At 36.0% G+C, this 19825-nt stretch overlaps 2 protein-coding genes across 5 annotated transcripts; one reads left to right on the top strand and one right to left on the bottom strand.

Annotated features, from left to right (window-relative positions):
- Positions 1–248: 248 nt before the first annotated feature.
- LOC131933368 (ubiA prenyltransferase domain-containing protein 1) lies at positions 249–3850 on the bottom strand. Of its 3 annotated transcripts, none has more exons than XM_059290147.1 (3): positions 3807–3850; positions 2124–2279; positions 249–2004 (listed from the first exon to the last, which is right to left on the bottom strand). In XM_059290147.1, exons 2-3 carry the CDS (start codon positions 2223–2225, stop codon positions 850–852), a joined length of 1257 nt encoding a protein of 418 aa, XP_059146130.1. In that variant the 5' UTR covers positions 2226–2279; positions 3807–3850; the 3' UTR covers positions 249–849. The 3 variants fall into 3 exon arrangements, with proteins under 3 accessions (XP_059146130.1, XP_059146128.1, XP_059146129.1); XM_059290145.1 differs by having other exon boundaries at positions 2124–2282; positions 3590–3845; XM_059290146.1 differs by lacking the exon at positions 3807–3850 and adding an exon at positions 3590–3639.
- A 333-nt stretch (positions 3851–4183) lies between these two features.
- LOC131933371 (C-signal) lies at positions 4184–19160 on the top strand. 2 transcript variants are annotated; one of them, XM_059290151.1, is made up of 4 exons: positions 4184–4517; positions 5745–5883; positions 6313–6481; positions 18911–19160. In XM_059290151.1, the coding sequence occupies exons 1-4, from the start codon at positions 4290–4292 to the stop codon at positions 19143–19145; spliced, it is 771 nt and encodes a 256-aa protein (XP_059146134.1). In that variant the 5' UTR covers positions 4184–4289; the 3' UTR covers positions 19146–19160. The 2 variants fall into 2 exon arrangements, with proteins under 2 accessions (XP_059146134.1, XP_059146133.1); XM_059290150.1 differs by lacking the exon at positions 18911–19160 and adding an exon at positions 8292–9458.
- Positions 19161–19825: the final 665 nt, after the last annotated feature.

The following is a 19825-nucleotide window of genomic DNA, read 5'->3' as shown; positions in this document are numbered from 1 at the left end:
ATGTTATTTAATTTTATAAATGACGGCAGTTTTTCTCAATTTTGACTTTATAAATTAAAACATGGGACAATAATTTTCAATAAACATATAAAAGCAAAATGACCTAAACTTTTGCATGGCATGTAGTAAAACTTGTCCAAGCCAGCATTTTTTAGAACTCATTTACAAACTTTGCAATAAACTTTTGCTAAATGTTATACAAATAAAGTTAAACACAACACTTTTGCCAGGTCGTTTTAATTTGTCATTCCTTCAGTCAGAGTTCAAACAAGTAGTTTCTGAGACTGTTCATATTACAATGAATTGTGGTTACTTTAAAAATCAGGCACACTGTAAAAAAAAAACTTGCTCAGCAGATTTCATGCATTCTCCTCTAAAAAGAAAATTTGACACTAGAAGATCTTAATAATAAACCCATTGACTAGTAAAGTAACCATAATAAACACATCTCTCTTCATAACAAACCAATGGTTATTAAAATACTCAGTTTGAACAACAAAAAATAGATTAAGGACTTTACACTACTGAAAAGCATAAATTAATAATATGCAATTAAAAACTTGGAATCAAACAAATTGAAAATGCTTAATTAATGTAATACTTTACAGCACAAACAACAAAAGAAAATAATTTTTAAAAAAGTACAGTACAGCATCTTTGGTTATGTAAAAAATACTCTATTTTAGACTTAATTGTGTCCAAGCATAACAAGCAGCAATAATAAAGTTCAACAAAATCTCAATACAGGCCCAAGCAACAACAAAAGAAAATTAACTGACACTTTCAAAAGCATATACATACCTAAAACACATGAACCAAATGTATTTATGTCATAAAATTAGTTTAAAATCAGGAGAGCGGGGTCATGGATGGAAGTGAACCAGAATCAGCCAAGTAAAGCGCGGCAATATACAACAAGCCCATCACTAAATTAAGATGAGCTACTTGGTGAGGCATGTCTGTCAGGTTGCCTTTCCTGAAGCTTTTCTCCAGCTTAAACACTAGGAATATTGACAAGGCGGGCATGAGCAGCCAAGGGGAATAATGCAGGCCTATGGTGAAAAACAGAAAATAAGGTGTAAACAGTAGAAAACAGAACAAGCAGTAGGAGCCTGTCTTGCCTAGGAGGATGGCCAGAGTTATAGCCCCGGCCATGCGATCACTCTCCATATCCCTGGTGTTGTTGCTATGAAGAATGGCTTCAGTGTTTAGCGCTAGGGGTATAGCATATATAAGAGGGATGAGAGACAGCTGACCCGTTTGGCTGAGATGGGAGAAAACCACGGCCAGCGGACCAAACGTTAGGACAATCAGAATATCACCCAGTGCTATATACTTTAACCCAAGTCCACCCGTATACAAAAAGCTGCTGGATAACCCGCAGAAATAAACCAGAGCCAAATGTTCCATTTTGGCAGGGGATAGAATATAAAGAATCCAGAACCCAACACAACCAGCAATGTAAAGCACGGCCCCAAGTCTTACAACATCACCAGGCAGCAATATACTGTCCACCAATGTCCTGTCATCACTTTTTTTATTGTCGACGCCGCGGACAAAATCAAAATATGTGTTGACAATGTTCCCTGCAGCGTGGACACACAGAGCTGTGAACATTGTTGTAAAAAAAATCCCAAAGCTAAACACTCCCAATGATTTATATGCCAGAACACTTCCAAGTGCGACCGGTGTAATTGAAGCAGTGAACGACCACGGCCTTAGAGCAATTAAATAACACGACAGACCACTTTTCCTTTGTTGAGAATTCAATTTTGAGTCCACTAAAATGGATTTTGCTATACCGTTATGTCCATTACTGATTGATGGGGCCATACTGTCAATAACTTGAGACTCTACTTGAGATTCTGCAGAGTAATGGTTGTCATAGGAAGCAGGATATGCATTCAAACTGGTGAAACCAAGCTTGTTGTAATACTTGAGCTCATTAAGCAGTTCTTGGTCTGTTTGAGTTGATGATTCAACTAAAGGAAGTTGAATTTTTACCTTGAAAAACAAACCCATGTAGTTGATTAAACAATGGAAGATACGAGTCAACTGAGTCAACTTATTAAATACCACTTAATATTTTTACAAAATGTATATTTTCTCTATGGAATGCTTACATGAGGAACCTTTGTCTGAGCATTAGGAAGATCACCATTTAACAGTTTTCCATTACGGGTATTTTCACAATCTAAAGAACTTGGCAATTTATCTGTGATCATTTTCAATTCTTGTCAATGAGTGTCACAATGAACAACTCTTGGTTGAATCAAACACTACTAGAGATTAAATTTTGTTTAAAGTGAGTGATGAGTATAATAGGTTTGAGTACAAATGAGCGATTTAAACTAAATAAAAATATAATATTTAACAATTCACTTGTAAATGGTTTTTGATTGTCATGTCCTGGAAGTTATTGCTTAAACTTAAAGTAAAATTTAGTTTCAAATTGATAAGTAATTTTACTCAAGACTGTTACTCCATGTTGTATTTCTGCAGGAATAGAATGTAGATCTTAAAAAAAAAAAGATTAAAACTGTATGACAAAATAAATTGTAAACTATTGATTAGCTAAACACCATTTTAGGCTCTAGTACTCTAGTTTCTTTACCCAAACTCTATCTTCAGCCCCAAACTAAATATCAGAGTAGACCACAGCCTTACATTAGAATACTTATTGAACTTTATACAACTTATGATCACTTAATGTTAATGTTCATAAGTACAACATTTTGGAAGTTTCTTCCTACCAGTCTCTGACAAATACAGGAATTTGGTTGTACAAGTCATTTTATCAAGTTAATTGTATGCCTGCCTATTGTCTTAACATTTAAGGATGTAGAATAATACTAATAAGTTAGCTTAACAACTACATATAATTAAGACATTGATATAACAGATGTCTGAGATAATTTAGTATATTGAAAATTAAATTTTATTACATTTTTGTTAAATGTGGGCATGTATGGTATACCAATTCGAATCGTCCCTTGAGGATTTTATAGTGTCAGCCGCCAACCAATCAAACACGCGCTTTCTCCGCGTTTTGGTTGGCGGCTGACGTCACGATGACGTCACGCGACGTGTTTTTGGAGCTAAAAAGGGCAGAAAAAGCCATTTTTTCTACGTGTAGTTCCAAGCCCGCCGGTTGGTTGAGACCACGACGGGGGGACGTTCTGACCGGGATTTAAAGGGACGACTCGAAATATCATCCTAGTAAAGTACTAACTCTAAGAGTTTTATTTCAGTATTTCATTAGGACTTGAGTAGAGGAGGCAAGGACTACACAGAAGAGGCGTAGCGACCCTTCCCGGTGCACGGGGACAAACTTTTCGATTTGCACCCCTCTCAAGATTTCGATTTGCACCCCCCCCCTCAAACTTTCGATTTCCACCCCCCTCAACCTTTCAATTTATTTTTCCAACCCATTTTGGCGCCCCCTAAGTTCGGCGCCCGGGGACATATGTCTGTCCCCCCCGCTACGCTACTGCTACACAGGAGGGTTACCACTCACTTGTAGTAGTAAAAAAATGTGCAGCTTGAATGAATAGTGAATAGATCTAGTACTGAATAGGCTTTTGCTTACCACTACCAAATAAAATAAATAGTACCAAACCACGGACCACCAGACCACGTCTCAGTTAGTTGAGTTAGATTTTAGACTCAGAACTTCAGAAGTAATCCGATGAATTCCACAACTAGATCTGTCATCAAATAATACTGACTAGATCTATATACTATATATACAACAAGAATCTAGTTCTTTTAGACATGATCATTATATTAATGTAATGGATATTGACATTATGATTATGAATGAACTCATCCTTGGAGTTCGAGTTTCGTCATTTCTAATTGTTCTGGTTTAGGTTTTATCAAAACCCATTGGGGAGAAATTATTTTGTTGAGATTACGAATTTATATTTAGATCTATGTTTGTTCATTTATAATTTTATAAAAAATATTATTTTTTGCTTTGTTTTATAGTTTAAGTTAAAATGATTAATTTATGTTTTTTTATCATAATGTACCAAACTGATACAGGCTAAATTAAAATATTTCAACAATGATATACTATCAACAAGGAAGATCTCCCTGTTATTCAACCCTTGACCCTGTCTAACCTTTAACCCCAATATGATTTGCAAAACACGCATTTATGTAATTTAGATCATAGATCTAGTAGTCAAAGTCTAGTCTAGTTCACTTTGGAATCTGCGCGTTGATTTTTCACAACTCAAAACTTAAATTTAAAGCGCTTTGCACTCCCGTCTTTAAAAGTTAAAATGCCGTTGTCACCAAGGACAGTGTTGATAACCGGAGCATCTCGTGGACTGGGACTAGAATTTGTCAAACAGTTCTTAAATTTACCAACACCTCCAGAAAAGGTGGTTGCTGCATGCAGAAATCCTTCGACAGCTACAGAATTACGGAAAGTTGCTGCAGAAAATGCCGCAGTGAAAGTAATAAAATTGGACGTTGAAAATGATGGAGAAATAGATACAGCATTTAAAGTAAGTCGTAAGAACATACAATTCCGTTGGGTAATAAAAATAATAATATGATTAAACTTTAAACTTTAAACTATCATTGACTATTGACATTTTAAACAACAATCATTCACATTGACATTTGTCAACTTATTTTAGAGTAAGTTAGACTAGTTAGAGTATTTACTTTAGTTTAGTATTTTTTAGAGTTAAGAGTAGATCTAGAATATTCTAGATCTAGATCTAGACTCTTATTAAAATTTAGTTTTTATTGAGACTTAGAAAATGTCTCTAGGACATCCATAATGTCCATATGATTTAAACATCCACATTGACTTTTGTGGACGATCATACACACATCAAAATACCTCTTGCTCAGAGTTTATTCCAGGCATCTTTTTGGGTGGGGGGGGGGGGTATGATTCACCCCCACCACCACAAATGTAATGGAATTTATATAGAAAACATATTTTAACCAGTGTCCACCCCCCTGGAAAATGTTGTCCGCCCCCAGAAAGTATCAAGTGACTCCCCCCTCCCTCCCTCCCCGGAGAAAAAAGTCTGGAAGAACAACTGCTCTTGCCCTTGCCTATAAACAAAAAACACTAGTCTAAATATTTTACTTGCATGCTAAATATTATTTATTAGGCCTATAATAATAAATTATGGTTATTTATTTCAACAAGATTACAGTACTTGGGTTTAATTAATGCAAAAAAAAATTGTATTTGTATCTATGGGCCTATTTACAAAATTTAATGGCATTGTATGAAGTGAATAAGTGAGTGATGAAGTAATTGTCTAATTGATCAATGCATCTAATATTGACCAAAATTTGCTGATTTTGCTCAATGTTAAACTGATTAGCAATACTTATGGCTTGAGAAAACTAACAAGCTGACAGTGAGTAAGCTTCAATGTCAACAGGTCTCAGCTTTCATTGGTTTTTTTATGCATGTCTTTGCGGGAATCCCATATCACACCCACCCCTCCTCCGAGGTTAAATGATTTCATGATTTAAAGTACGACCAATATTTTAACCATCAAATTTAAACAAAGGAAAGTTTATTTTGAAGTTGGTAAAACAAACATTTACTGGCCCTGATACAAGTATAAGCATTGTTCACTAAGACACTTCTACTATCACATCTAACAACTAATTCTTTTCAAGTTCATCTATTTTTATGTCTTAGCAATATTAAAATCTAATAAAATGCACTCTTAAAGGTTAACTTGATATCAAATTTTCAGGAGACAGAAGCAGTTTTAGGGGATAAAGGTCTTAATTTGCTGATCAATAATGCTGGAATTTTAGACAGAAGTACTGAAGGAAACTTGAAAGACACCACCAGAGATAACATGCAGAGACACTTCAGCATTAATGCCACAAGTAAGCTATTTTAAGCATATGTTAAAATAAATTGCATTAAATATTCAATTATTTTCAGCGAAAAATTTGAAATTTTAAAAATAAGGCATAAGAAAAAAAATTATGCCAAAGTGCTGATGGGGACTTGGGGTGTTCCAGGTCACATGACTCTGTGACTCTCACTTCACCCCCCCCCCCCCCCCCCCCCCCCCCACCCCCTTCAGGACGCATTTAAAAAGTATATTATATATAATTTGTATAGAAAAATATATAGGCTACTTTAAACAAATTTTATGTGCCCCCCCATCCAGTGAAAAAATGTGACCTGATGAAAGGTGTAGCTATGGATAAAAGACAAACGCACAAGTCCACCGACATACTTTCATTTATATGTATATATAGATTATGGTTTTAGTCTAAAGTTTATTTATTTTGCCTTGTACAAAACAGGTCCAATAATGATTGTGCAGAGGTTTCTACCGCTTCTTATTAAAGCCGCAGCTCAGGAAAAGTCACAAGAGCTTAGTGCTAGCAGGGCAGGAGTGGTTATGATTTCTGCACTATTGGGATCACAAGATTTCATATTTAAAAATGGCTACGGAGCATGGATCCCATACAAGTAAATACTTTGCGACCAAAATTATTTAATCGTGTTATTTGAATCATACAATTTACATTAGTTCAAAATATTCCTTAAAAACTTAAATTAGTAAAGCTTTTTTTTTTTATTTACTGCTTAGTTCCATAAAATTCAGAATTCATAAGTAATTTATATATGGCATCCAAGAGCGCTTTTCTTAAAGTAAAAAAAATAATTGAAAAGTGGCATGAAATTTAATATAATTTAAATATGAGCTATAAAGAAACACTTTGTAATATTTGTATGCCCTTTATTGCCTTTGGATGAGAGTATATCTGCAAAGAAAGAAAACCCTGAAAAATTATGTGCTATTAGCTTGAAAGAGTTTCCCCTAAATCAATCTATTGTTTATCTGTAGCTAATCTGTTCCATAGGGACAGTGTGGTCAAATGGTAGAGTGTTTGACTGCTAACCCAAAAGTTTCTAGTTAGGCTCATGGGGAAAAAGCTTTCAATTGTAAAATCATGGGATGGCATGGCCTAGTGGTAGAGAGCTAGACCACTAATCCAAAAATGTAAAGTTCAAATCCGGGTTTAAATCTGTAGAATGTCACTGGGTTCACCCAGCGTTGATGGATATCTGACTCATTTTAGTGAAACAATGGAGGCTGAGCATAGTGCTGACCACACTATCCCCTTGTTTGCTGAGATTTGAAACAGATAAACTCTGCTTGATCTGCCTTATGTGTCTTGGGCACAAACTGGGGAAAAAATTATGAATCTGTTCTGCTGGTGAGTTGGTCCATGGAGGAGAGGCCAACACAATTTCTAGCTGCCTTTAACCTGGTCATTTTTTAGCGCAATTTCCATTCTGGAGAATTGCGTTTATTAACTCGTCATTTCTGGTGATGGATGGATGGATGTGTGTCCGCAGCTTTAAGTCGTATCTCCTCCTCAACGAAGCAATATCGAGGACTAGTTTCAAAAGCAAATATGTTAAGCAAGTTCCGAGGATGATTGTGGGCCAAAAAAATTCCCGGAATTCCTTACTGGATTTCCCGGAAAAGCCAAAAAACCTCGAAAAAAAATGCAGTTTTTGGCCCATATCTCGGCAACCAGACCACTTAGCGACTTGAAACATTTACCAATCGATTCCTGCCATAATTTAGAACAATATTGCCGAAGAAAGTTTTCAAAAATATCCTTTCGTTCGGTCACAAAAAATTAAGAATTTTTAAACTGAGCATCGTGTAGGCCTAGGATGATATTTTTAATTTAAACTGAGCATCGTGTAGGTTTTTAGCGCAAAAAAATATCCTTTCGTTCAGTCACAAAAAAAATAAAAAATTGTTATGGATAACATAAGGAAATTGCGCTTAAATTGTCACTAGACTTTTTATTAACTTGTTTTATTCAGCACTAATGATTTATATCTCCTGACTTTTTCTCTAGTCCTTTATACTTTTTTCTCTGTCAGTGTTAACCTCTATTTTAAATTATTATGTGGATATTAATTTTTTGAGTAATGAACTAGAAGCCTCATAAATCTTTGCAAAAAGGTTTTACTTTTAAACATGTGTGAAGAAGAGTATTCTAATGAGTTACTACCCTTATATTACTCTCTCTTTCAATGCTTATAGACTTTTATAAACAATGTGAAGTTAAAGAAAATTTATAAAGTAGTATTTGTTCATTCATAGTTTTCATTTTCATAAAACCATCATATATTGTAATTTGTACATCATTTACATGTATACTTGTAAGATGTTAAACTAACATCAGTAATTTATTTTACTATAATTTAATGTTTGTAAATGTTTTAATCATTATTTTTTTATTCTTACCTCAAGGTGTTCAAAAACTGCTTTAAACATGGCAACCATCATGATAAGCAGAGAACTAAAAGATTCTGGCATTCTTGTTACTGCCATCCACCCTGGCTGGGTGCGTACCGACATGGGCACTGAGGCGGCTCCCATTGGTAAGGAGGAAAGTGTCGCTGATTGTCTCAAAGTTATTGGAGAGGCCGGACTGAAAACACATGGGAAACTGGTTGATTTCAAGGGAAACATTATTAAATTCTAAATCATGTTGTTTTTGTTATTGAAAAATGTGATCTTGTTCAGGCAGAAATGTTTCTGAAATGCAAAGTAGGTAAAGAAAAAAAATGTCTGTATATTTGTCTGAACAGTAATATTTTTTTCATAATAGACATGATATTGTCAAATATGTCTTGATAATTTAATATTCATGTGCCTTTACAAGGGCTAGTGCCCTATATGCATGTTTTCAGTTTTATACTTTTTCTCTACGTTACTATAAGTTTCGGCAAGTGTCTAATAATTTTGGAAATTTTACTATTCGATTGTACAGCATTTAAGCATCAACCTGTTTTGAATACTTTCAAGAAACATAAGTATTTTTTTTTTAAGTAGTTGAGCTTAAAGTAAGGAAGTCAACATAGGCCGAACAGCTGGATCACACAGCAGTTTCTTCTTTCACCTTGTATAAAATTAGTAACTAATAAGAATTAATATGTTACTTCTGTGTAATTATTTTGTCACTGTTTATAAAAGACCAAAAATGTTCACAATTCAAGCTTGAGGAAGATTCTATGAGACATTTACACTTTCTTTGAAAGATTTTGTAGCAAATATTTTTTTAATGGACTATTGTTTGTACTTCTACTTCTTAGTTTAATGCTTTTCATTTATATAATATTTATTGTAATTATGTTTCCATGGCTTTAAGCAATAATGTGATGGGTTCACTGAAATGTATTATGATAAAAGCGGCATTATAAAAACTTTATGTAAATTATTTTTCTAGTCTATTTTTTATATGAGATTTATTATATTATAAATTTCACTGAATTTTGTGTGTGTCAAAATTGATTTTGTAAGTCATTTTTAGCTAAGATTTCTCAGTATTTGTTCATTTATAATTAATTGATCTATCCTGTATTTTTAAATATTTTAAAGCTTATTTGGACATGAAAAAAAACAATACAAAGATAAATAAAATATTATTTGGAAGCATAATGGGATTCCACATTGATTTCTTTAACTCCTTCCACCCCTAGTGTGAGTCATTAATTATAATCAACCCTTAACCAAAACAAAGGATTTCTAAGATCTTGTTACTCAGGATCATCTTTGGCCAGTAGAGAAGTGACAAACAACAGTAGAGAAAAATAAAATACTGCTGAGTTGGAACAACAAAAAAATGGACCATAATATATAACAGTAATGTGTCCACCAATGCATTTGTTTTATTGTCAACACCATGGACAAAATCAAAATCTGTGCTGACAATGTTCCAACCAGCATGGCTTTAGATATTTACTTAATTTTGAGTCCACCAATAATAAAACTAACTAACTAAACATCTTTATGTTTTTTTTTATTTATTCCTAGAGGTCATCTAATTACTATATTGATATTAAATTAAATTTCAATGCAATTTAGCGGTAAGTAAATGTAAACATTAACATTTCAACCAGAGTTTCTTCCAGACATCTTTTCGGGGAGGCAAAGCCCCCCCCCCCCCCCCCCCGAAAATTTTTTACCGCCCCCCCCCCACCCCCCGAACGAAATGAAATTATATAATTTATATAGAAAATCTATACTTTTAACAGTGTCCCCGTCCCCCCCGCCCCCCCGAAGATTTCAAGTGCCCCCCCCCCCCCCGTGCCCTCCCCCCCCCCCCCCCCCCCCCGGAGAAAAAAGTCTGGAAGAAACACTGATTTCAACTTTGACAGAATATCTCTACTCTAACACTCACAGCAAATTCTACCTTTACCATTACCACATCAATAGATAAGTATAGCCTCAGCAGTAGTCAAGCACATAGTTTCTTTAAGTTATCTGCAGGCCAAAAGTAATTTATTTTAATCAGAATATTTTTAAAACAAATTCAATTACATATTCATATTCAGTCACTGGATAAAAATTACTGCGCGAAATAAACTGTTACATTATTACTCACGAGCCGGCCCGCGGCATAACATACGCCGCTATTTAGTTGTTTTTTTTTCTACTTTTCAGTAATTCATAATTTGTGAATTCGACAGTACCAACGCTGCCACTGAAAATATTTCTTTAAAACACTATCAGTCGCTCGTTAAGGACCATAACCCCCCCCCCTTTCCTTCCCCCCCCCCCCTAAGTTTAAAATCGTTTCAAACTAAATTATCTGCCCCTAATAGTCGTCACTAAACCCGACTCTGCTTGTAAACATTAAGAGTGAACACAGTTCACGAAGACCATGTAGGGGTGGGGAGGTAGGGAGCGCGTTTTACAGCTTGTTTTATAGCGTCTCCCAGAAGAGAATTATATATATAGATTATGTCTAGTAAGTGATTGTTACGTCCCTTGTATTATGGTTGCGCCCCTTGAGTGTTCACTGTGTCATCCGCGATGTGTAGTTAATGTGTACCTGTTAGGCAGTTCACTACCGATAAACCGAGAGACAAGTCGTGTCTAGTATAATAAAGTATCAATGTTACCTGAGGGAACTGTGTATGTTGAAGTAATGTAACAAAAACATATTGTAGAGATCAATACTACCTTTTATTTGCATATGGGTTTATTCGTAAATGACGTTACGCTTATTTGACGATTACTCCCCCTCCCTCCCCATCATCACAGCTTGAACCTCGCCTCTAAAATTAAAATAACGTTACACTTTACTGCTCACTCGACAACCCTCTCAAAACCGGTGGGGTTTTTTTTTTCTCTATTTAAGCCTCGATTTCTTTCAAAAAATATTTACCAAATTCAGCCCCCCCCCCCCCCCCCGATAGTAGTGTGACGTCGTTTAAAGTTTAAGGACAACCCCCATTTAAAAATAGTGTAGCTCACGACAGATAAGTGAATAAGCCTTGGCCTAGCCATCGAACTCGCTATTTTTAGCAAACCAAGCTGAATCATGCCATTTTTTTAAATTTATAATTCTGCACATGCGTGCATGTTTTGTTTTTGTTATCTTGCATATGTATGAGTAGTATGAGATGGCATTCAACTTTTATGTGACAAACAAGAGCGCATGTGTATGTTTCTCCATTAAAAATTAAAATGCCGTTGTCGCCAAAGACAGTGTTGATAACCGGAGCATCTCGTGGAATCGGACTAGAATTTGTTAAACAGTTCTTGAACCTACCAACACCTCCAGAATTAGTGGTCGCTGCGTGCAGAAATCCGTCAACAGCTACAGAATTACGGAAAATTGCTGCAGAAAATGCCGCAGTGAAAATAATACAATTGGACGTGGAAAAAGATGAAGATATAGATACAGCATATAAAGTAAGTGCATTAAAATTTAAATTTTAATATTACTCCACAATAATTTCACATAGAAATCTAGACGCAAGTCGACTAGCCTTAGACCATGCATGCGCAGAGGCGTAGCGACTTCTCCCGGCGCCCCGGGACAAACTTTCCATTTGGCGCCCCCCCCCCATATATTTTTCTATATTTATAATTAAAAATAGTAGCTAAAATGAGATTATTTTGGCGCCCCTAGGGTCGGCGCCCGGGCCCCGGGTACATATTAGGTGCAAATCGAAAGTTTGAGGGGGGGGGGTGCAAATCGAAAATTGAAATTTTGTCCCCAGGAAGGGTCGTTACGCCTCTGGGGGGTGACACCATTAAGTGAGGCACCGGGTGACACCCGACCTCGCTACGCCACTGGTTGTGTATATATATATATATATATATATATATATATATATATATATATATATATATATATATATATATATATATATATATATATATATATATATATATATACAATACTCCAGGCTTTGCTGTATGACCGCATTGGGTGCACGTTAATCACCTTCCGTCATTATAGAACCTTTTTCTAACTGGATACTGGGTCGTCTAGCTAAAGCTGTAACTCAGTTTAATGATTACACGTCCGTGTATCTTTTCAGCTTTGTCAGACCAACTACATTCGCATCCACCTTTTGTACCGGAGGGCAGAGGCTTAGCGAGGGGGGCGGGGGTACATATGTCCCCGGGCGCCGACCTTAGGGGGCGCCAAAATGGGTTGGAAAAACAAATTATAAATAGTTTGGGGGGTGCAAATCGAAAGTTTGACGGGAGGGGGGGGGGTGCAAATCGAAAGTTTGAGAGTAGGGGTGCAAATTGAAAGTTTGTCCCCGCGCGCCGTGAAGGGTCGCTACGCCTCTGCCGGCGGGATCGTCTTAAATGACGTCACACTTGTAGGTGAAAGGGGGGGGGGTCCGTAATTTTGTAAAGGTGTGTGATGAGGGAAGGTGGGGTTCAGATGGTGCGACATCACACTTTTGCATTATAAAAAAGCAATGTTAGAAAACGAATTTTATACGTTATTTCGCGTTTTAGATAACTGTTTTAATAAATTGTAATAGTTTAGACAAGATTTTAGAAAAATATCGATGTTTTAAAAAAAATTCAACTGTAATTTTGAGGGGGGGGGGGGGTTGTAGGTTGAGATCTGACGTCATTTTAGGGGGGGGGTCTGGCTTTTTGTGACAACGTGTGACAGAGGGGAGGGGGGAGGTAAAAATCGTCAAAAAAGCGTGACGTCATTTATGGATGACCCCATATTTTTAAAAATCTTTTTTTTTTATAATTGCTGAATAGTGTTTGTGCTGTATGTAAAAGGTCACGTGATCGTAAATTTCATTGCCAGTGTTAACAATATTAAGGTATATGGTAGTTTAGAGTAGAAAAACCCACCATGTTCAATGACGGTAGCATTATTTTAAATTAAAATATACGTGGTCTGTAGCTTGATGAAGTAGTTTATATTACCCAAAAAATCGATGATTTCAATTGATTTTATGTGTTAGCGTGTTCTTTACCCCTATAAATTGTGTGAATAAATTTAGCTTCGATTGGACTAAATGTTATGTTAATTGCTCGCTCAATGCCCACTTGGATTGAAGGATGGAGGGAAGCGGTGGGGGACGAGATGGGTATTTCTATTGAAACGATTTGCATACATATTAATGGCCGTGCTTGAGTACTGATGTATTTGCATTTATCTATCTGTCAACTTAACCCTTACAATAGGGGCCTTATTATAGCCATTTAAGAATGTCAGCAAAAAAAAATAACAAAAAAAAAAAAAGGTTATGTCCTTTAATTTGTATTTTTAAAAAAGTTTGTGACTGGACCGCCGTTTTTGTTTTTTTTTCAAGTGAAAATTTCCTCCAGTTTACTTTATGAGAATATGATACAAAATGTTCATTAAAAACGTTTTAATAACAAGCTTTTATGCCCCTAAAAGGAAATTAAAAAATGATTGTCTTTAAATATATAATAATGAAGCACCATTAAATTATATAACTAAAATGAAAAGGGTGGGTCGCTCATTACAATTTAGTAAAGTATTCAAAAATAATATAACGATCAAATCCTTAAGGTTTTGGCAAATCGGAAAAAAAAGCGCAAGTACCACTTCCGATAATGGTTATCACTGAAAATTTGACAGAAGCAAGAGTATAAGATCTTATACTTAAAGATGAAATTCCGTCAATCTAACTGACACAGCTTTCAGGTTATTGTGTTCCAGCAGAAATAGAGTGAAGTACCTGTTCCGTCTACTGAAAAACGTTCAAAAGTTGATAGAAACATACGCATACAATCTAATAATCAAATGGGAAATTTCGCTCATATAACTAGGCTGTTGCTCGTAATTTTTAAACTCCACTAATTTCAAGTAAAATTATACCACAAAGAAACAGGATTTTTTCCCTACACATTGATACCAATTTTGTGTCTCTAGCTTAATTAGGAGCTAAGATATGGCCTTTTGAAAATTTGTGGGCGTGGCTAAAACAGCTTAGACCTTCGTCATTCAAGTCTATGTTACTATTATAACTGTTTAATTTAAACGGTACTAAAGTTACAGGCTTTTGAGAACCGGTCGGAAATTGCGCAAAAGAATACAAACTATACATTTGATATAATACTTAGGGGTCATCCATAAATGACGTCACACTCGTCGGGGGGAGGGGGGGTACGTAATTTTGTGACGATGTGTGATGAGGGGGAGGGGTTCAGATGTTGCGACGTCACATTTTTGCATTATAAAAAAGCAATGTTAGAAAACGAATTTTAGACGTTATTTCGCGTTTTAGTTTTAGATAACTGTTTTAATAAATTGTAAGTTTAGACAAGATTTTGGAAAAATATCGATGTTTAAAAAAAATTAAACTGCAATTTAGGGGGGGGGGGGTTGTAGGTTGAGGTGTGACGTCATTTTAGGGGGGGGGTCTGGCTTTTTGTGACGATGTGTGACGGAGGGGAGGGGGGGGAGGTAAAAATCGTCCAAAAAAGCGTGACGTCATTTATGGATGACCCCTTAGCCTATAATTGAATTTCGTCAACATAACTAAGGCTATCGTGTTCACATACAATAAATACATGCAGACAAACAGCCACGGACAAAAATGTAAAACTAAATTGTTCCGAATTTTTTTGGTACGATTTACATTGTACGATTTACATTGTAAATTACAGTAAGTTCTTTATATATATATATATACTCAGTATATACGATAAACTAGGGAAGTGTAAAACGGCGAAAACTGTCAAAATTTCAAGTGCTTTTGACTTTGTGCATGCTTACAGTATACTATACTCTGTGGATAATAATGTAAAAATGATGTCGACCATTTAAAGTGAGGTGGTTATTGATTATACTTTTACAAGGTATAGGCCTACACATAACTACATATGTTAATGTTCAAGTTGTTGAGAGCTGCTGTTACAATACTAAGAGTACAAATGCAAGGCTAATTTGTTTATCTATAAATAGTAGAAGCAAATGTATTTTGATGTAACCCTACCATATTAGATAATTGTAGAACCAGGTATGTTTAATGTATGTAACCTATAAGTACATTGACCAAGATAATCTAAATATATTTTCTTACTTTTAATAAATGCGCTGCTGGTTCTAGAGACTCATAATAATTTGACAAACATTTTCTGTATCATTTATGTGACCTTTGTACTGTGCCAGCAATTGGATCGCTTAGAATTTAGATATATGCAGCGGCGTAGCGAGGGGGGGGGAGGGGTGCGGACCGTACCGGGTGACACCATTTAGGGGGGGGGGTGACTCCAAGGCAAAAAATAGCAAAATATATAGAGAAAAATAATAATTCCACTTAATTAAGTTATTAATTTGAGTGTTAAATAGTCTTTTAAGAGGTGCGAATCGAAAGTTTGAAGAGGGGGGGGGGGGTGCAAATCGAAGTTTGAGGGGAGGGGGTGCAAATCGAGAATTGAAAGTTTGTTCCCTGGAAGGGTCGCTACGCATTTGGGGGGTAGCACCATTAAGTGCCGCACCGGGTGACACCCGACTTCGCTACGCCACTGGATATAAGTAATGGGCACAAAGACGGTGTATCTGTTCAGAGCTATTGTAGTTCTGTATTTCGATATTGCCATCTCTACGCTAGGTGTCATAATTTATTAAAATATATTATTAAAAGATATTATGTCGCATTGTGAAACCTTGCACTCATCCTATTAAGGGCATTGGCGAGTGATGAAAACCAAAATAACCAAATTGCTTATTTTTTTTAACCTAATGCTATAATATTTAGCATATAGTTATAACTCAAAGAGTTAAGTGTAAAAATAAAAAAAAATGGCCGAAAATGTCATACCGTTGCCATGGTGATGGCGGATATCTTGGATTTTATTTACCTTATAGTACTCACGTGGGAGCACAGGACGCCAAAGAACAAAGACTTCACGAGGAAAGCGCCTGAATCGATTTAGTCATCGAATATTGTAGCCCATCGTAAACAATGTGTAGCACTCTTTAAAAAGAACGTAGGCGCCATAGCGCTCATGGAAAGACCCTGGGAGTCAAATCGCAACCTGCCGCGAAGCCCTAACGAAATGTTGTGACGTAGTTACAAATCCTAGAGCATAATTGAAAAATGCTAATAAAGGACAGGTAGTTTTTTGTTTTGTTAAGAGATAACATATACTGCAAGCATGCTATCGTAGCTTTTCTACATTTAAAGCCTTCCGTACCAACTTATATTTTTCCTATTTGATTAAGCTATTTAAAAGTAGTAAATAATACATATATTTAAAAAAATATAATTATAATAGCACACTTTCAATTCACTAAAATATAAAGTAAAACAAACATTTCCTTGTTCATGTGCGCCATGTAGCTCTAGAAGTAAAATCTTTGTTCACAAAAATAAGTCAAATATATATCACCTGAGAAAAACATTTTTACTGTTATATATCTAAATCAAATTCTTATAAAGTTATTTTTATATGAGCGAAATCAGTTAAAATACATTAAATTCTTCAGGAGACAGTTGCAGCTTTGGCGGATAGAGGTCTCAATTTGCTGATCAATAATGCTGGTTTTTGCGACAGGAATACTGAGGGCCTTTTAAAAGACACCACCAGAGATAGCATGCAAAAATACTTTAGCACGAATGCCACTAGTAAGCCCTTTGAACCATAATATTTTAAAATACATTTTTTTTTAAAATTATTTTTACAGGATGCACATTTTTAAAATTACTTTGTAGCCTGTGCAAATGCTTCTTCAACTTTTTAAATCTATTGTACATTAAATTTTCTGTATGCTACACAGGTCCAGTTTTGATTGTGAAGAAGTTTCTACCACTTCTAATTAAAGCTGCATCACAGGAAAAATCACAAGAACTTAGTGCTAGCAGGGCAGGAGTGGTTATGATATCTGCTTTGTTGGGATCACAAGGTTTTATTTATAAAAGTGGATACGGATTTCCATCATTGATACCATTGAGGTGAATATTTTTGTGACTAACTTGTTGTTAAAGTAAAGTAAGTTTCCCTTTCAAACCTGTCGGTCTATGGGGCAAGTGAAGTAGAGTTCACTTGTTTCTGTGACCACGGCATATGAAGAGATAGTGTGGTCAGCATTATGCCCAGCCGTCTTTACTTTCCCTAACGTGAGTTAGGTACCCATCAGAGTTAGGTGGACTCAGAGACGGTCTACTGACTTGAACCCGGAATCGAACTCGATACTTACGGGTTAGCAGTCCAGCTCTCTACCGCTAGACCACTTGTTGTTAAGTGATAGTTGAATTTCAATCAAAAAATCTACATCAGTGTTTCTTCCAGACTATTTTCTCCACGGGGGGGGGGGGGGGGGGGGGGGGGGGGGGGGGGCTTGAGGTTTTCATTTTCGTTGGCGGGTGGACTTTCTTCGTGGGGGCAGACCCCCCCCCCCCCCCCCAAGAGATTTAATTTAAAAAATTCCTTTAAAAAGTATTAGCTTAGTTGTTTTTTTTTGTATTACTGTTTCAATTGAATCATTAAATTTCAGAGTTTAAAAATAATCAATTTGGCATGAGATCTGTTTTGAAATAAATAAAAATTTAAAATCAGTTTGTGATAACAAAAACCTAAACGTCACAATAGTGGTATAAAATCTAGCATAATGTAAAGTAGGGATAATAAGAAACACATTGCATCCTCTGTTATGTCTCTTGGAAAAGAATATAGTCACAAAGAAAGAAAACTCAGGAAATGATGTGGTTCTAACTTGGAAGAGTTGCCTCAAATCGTTGATTTATTGATAAGTTGATGAATCTGTTCTATGTTCCTTACCTAAACAATTCTATGTGTTGTTAGATCAGTACAATGTCTAGTAGCTTTCAAGGCATTTATTAATCTACTTATAATCTAAGTCTTGTAGATTTTTCTCTAGTCCCGTTAATATGTATTTCTTAGCATCCCCTCTATTTTAAAATGAATATTTGTATATTTATTTTTTAGTAATCAACAAGAGGTCTCATAAATAGTTTTACCTCATACTCATAAATAGTTTTACCTCATATCACAGGCTACAGAACAAAACATGAGTTATTTTATATGCATTGATTTGAGTTACTGCCCCTTCATCGTTCTCCAATCCTCATAATACATTTTTTTAGAGGGTGCAGATGAAACATTTTGACATATAATTTACTTTATACCAGTGGCCTAGCAAGATCGGGTGTCACTCGGTGCGGCACTTAATGGTGTCACCCCCTAGAGGCGTAGCGACCTTTCCCTGGGACAAACTTTCAATTTAGATTTACACCCCCACCCCCTCAAACTTTCGATTTGCACCCCCCCCCCTCAAACTTTCGATTTGCACCCCCCCCCCCCCCTCAACCTTTCGATATGCACCTCTGAAAGACTATTTAACACTCGAATTAATCACTTAATTAAGTGGAATTATCATTTTTCTCTCTATATTTTGCTATTTTTTGCCTTGGTGTCACCCCCCTAAATGGTGTCACCCGGTGCGGTCCTGCATTATACTACATTGTTTTAAAAAATTCCTAAAATATTATAGAAATCATCAATTTACTGTTATATTTGTATGGTGTAAAATTAACACCAACCATTTTTTTTACTAACACAAGTTTGTAAATATTTATCTTTATTATTTTCTCAAGGTGTTCAAAAACTGCTCTAAACATGGCAACCATCATGATAAGCAGAGAACTAAAAGATTCTGGCATTCTTGTTACTGCCATCCACCCTGGCTGGGTGCGTACCGACATGGGCACAGAGGCGGCTCCCATTGGTAAGGAGGAAAGTGTTGCTGATTGTCTGAAAGTTATCGGAGAGGCAGGAGCGGAGACGCATGGAAAATTTATAGACTTTAAAGGATTCGTTCTGGAATACTAATATTTGATCTGTTTACACTAAAATGTTTATGTGAAAAAACAAGTGTGACAAATAAAAAATGTCATTATGTTTAGGCTTAATGCCTTAGTGTTATAGGGGCTGTATATATAATTATATAGGGCCTACTATCTATCCTTTTATTATACTACACTGTATTCCAGAGGTGTAGCGAAGTGGGGGGGGGTACATATGTCCCCGGGCGCCGACTTTAGGGGGCGCCAAAATGGGTTTGAAAAACCCATTTAAGTCTCATTTTAGCTGCATTTTTGCATTATAAATATTAAAAATATAAGGGGGGGGGGGCAAAGTGAAAGCTTGATGGGAGAGGGTCGCAAATCGAAAGTTTGAGGGGGGTGAAAATTGGAAGGTTGCTCCCGAGGGGGGGGGGGCGCAAAATTGACGCCGGGATGGGTCGCTACGCCTCTGCTGTATTCAGTTCATTAGTGTTGAGAAAGGAATCGTTCTAATTTCTGTGTCAAATAAAGATACTACATGATACATAATTTCATTGCATATCAACAACACCACTATATAAGTATAAAGCACCATATTCCTACTATGCCATACCCCCAACCTTCTCTGCATTCTTGTGTCCGTTGCTATTATTGTCGCATCACACTCACACTACATACATTCTATCAAACAAATAAAACAATCACACATACTCTAGGTCCATGTTG

The sequence above is a fragment of the Physella acuta genome, unplaced genomic scaffold (genome assembly GCF_028476545.2).
Source record: "Physella acuta isolate Inbredline_101_S28 unplaced genomic scaffold, ASM2847654v3 ptg002477l, whole genome shotgun sequence".
Taxonomy (NCBI): domain Eukaryota; kingdom Metazoa; phylum Mollusca; class Gastropoda; family Physidae; genus Physella; species Physella acuta.
The sequence above is the reverse complement of the archived record's forward strand: the minus strand, read 5'-3'. Positions and strand labels throughout refer to the sequence as shown.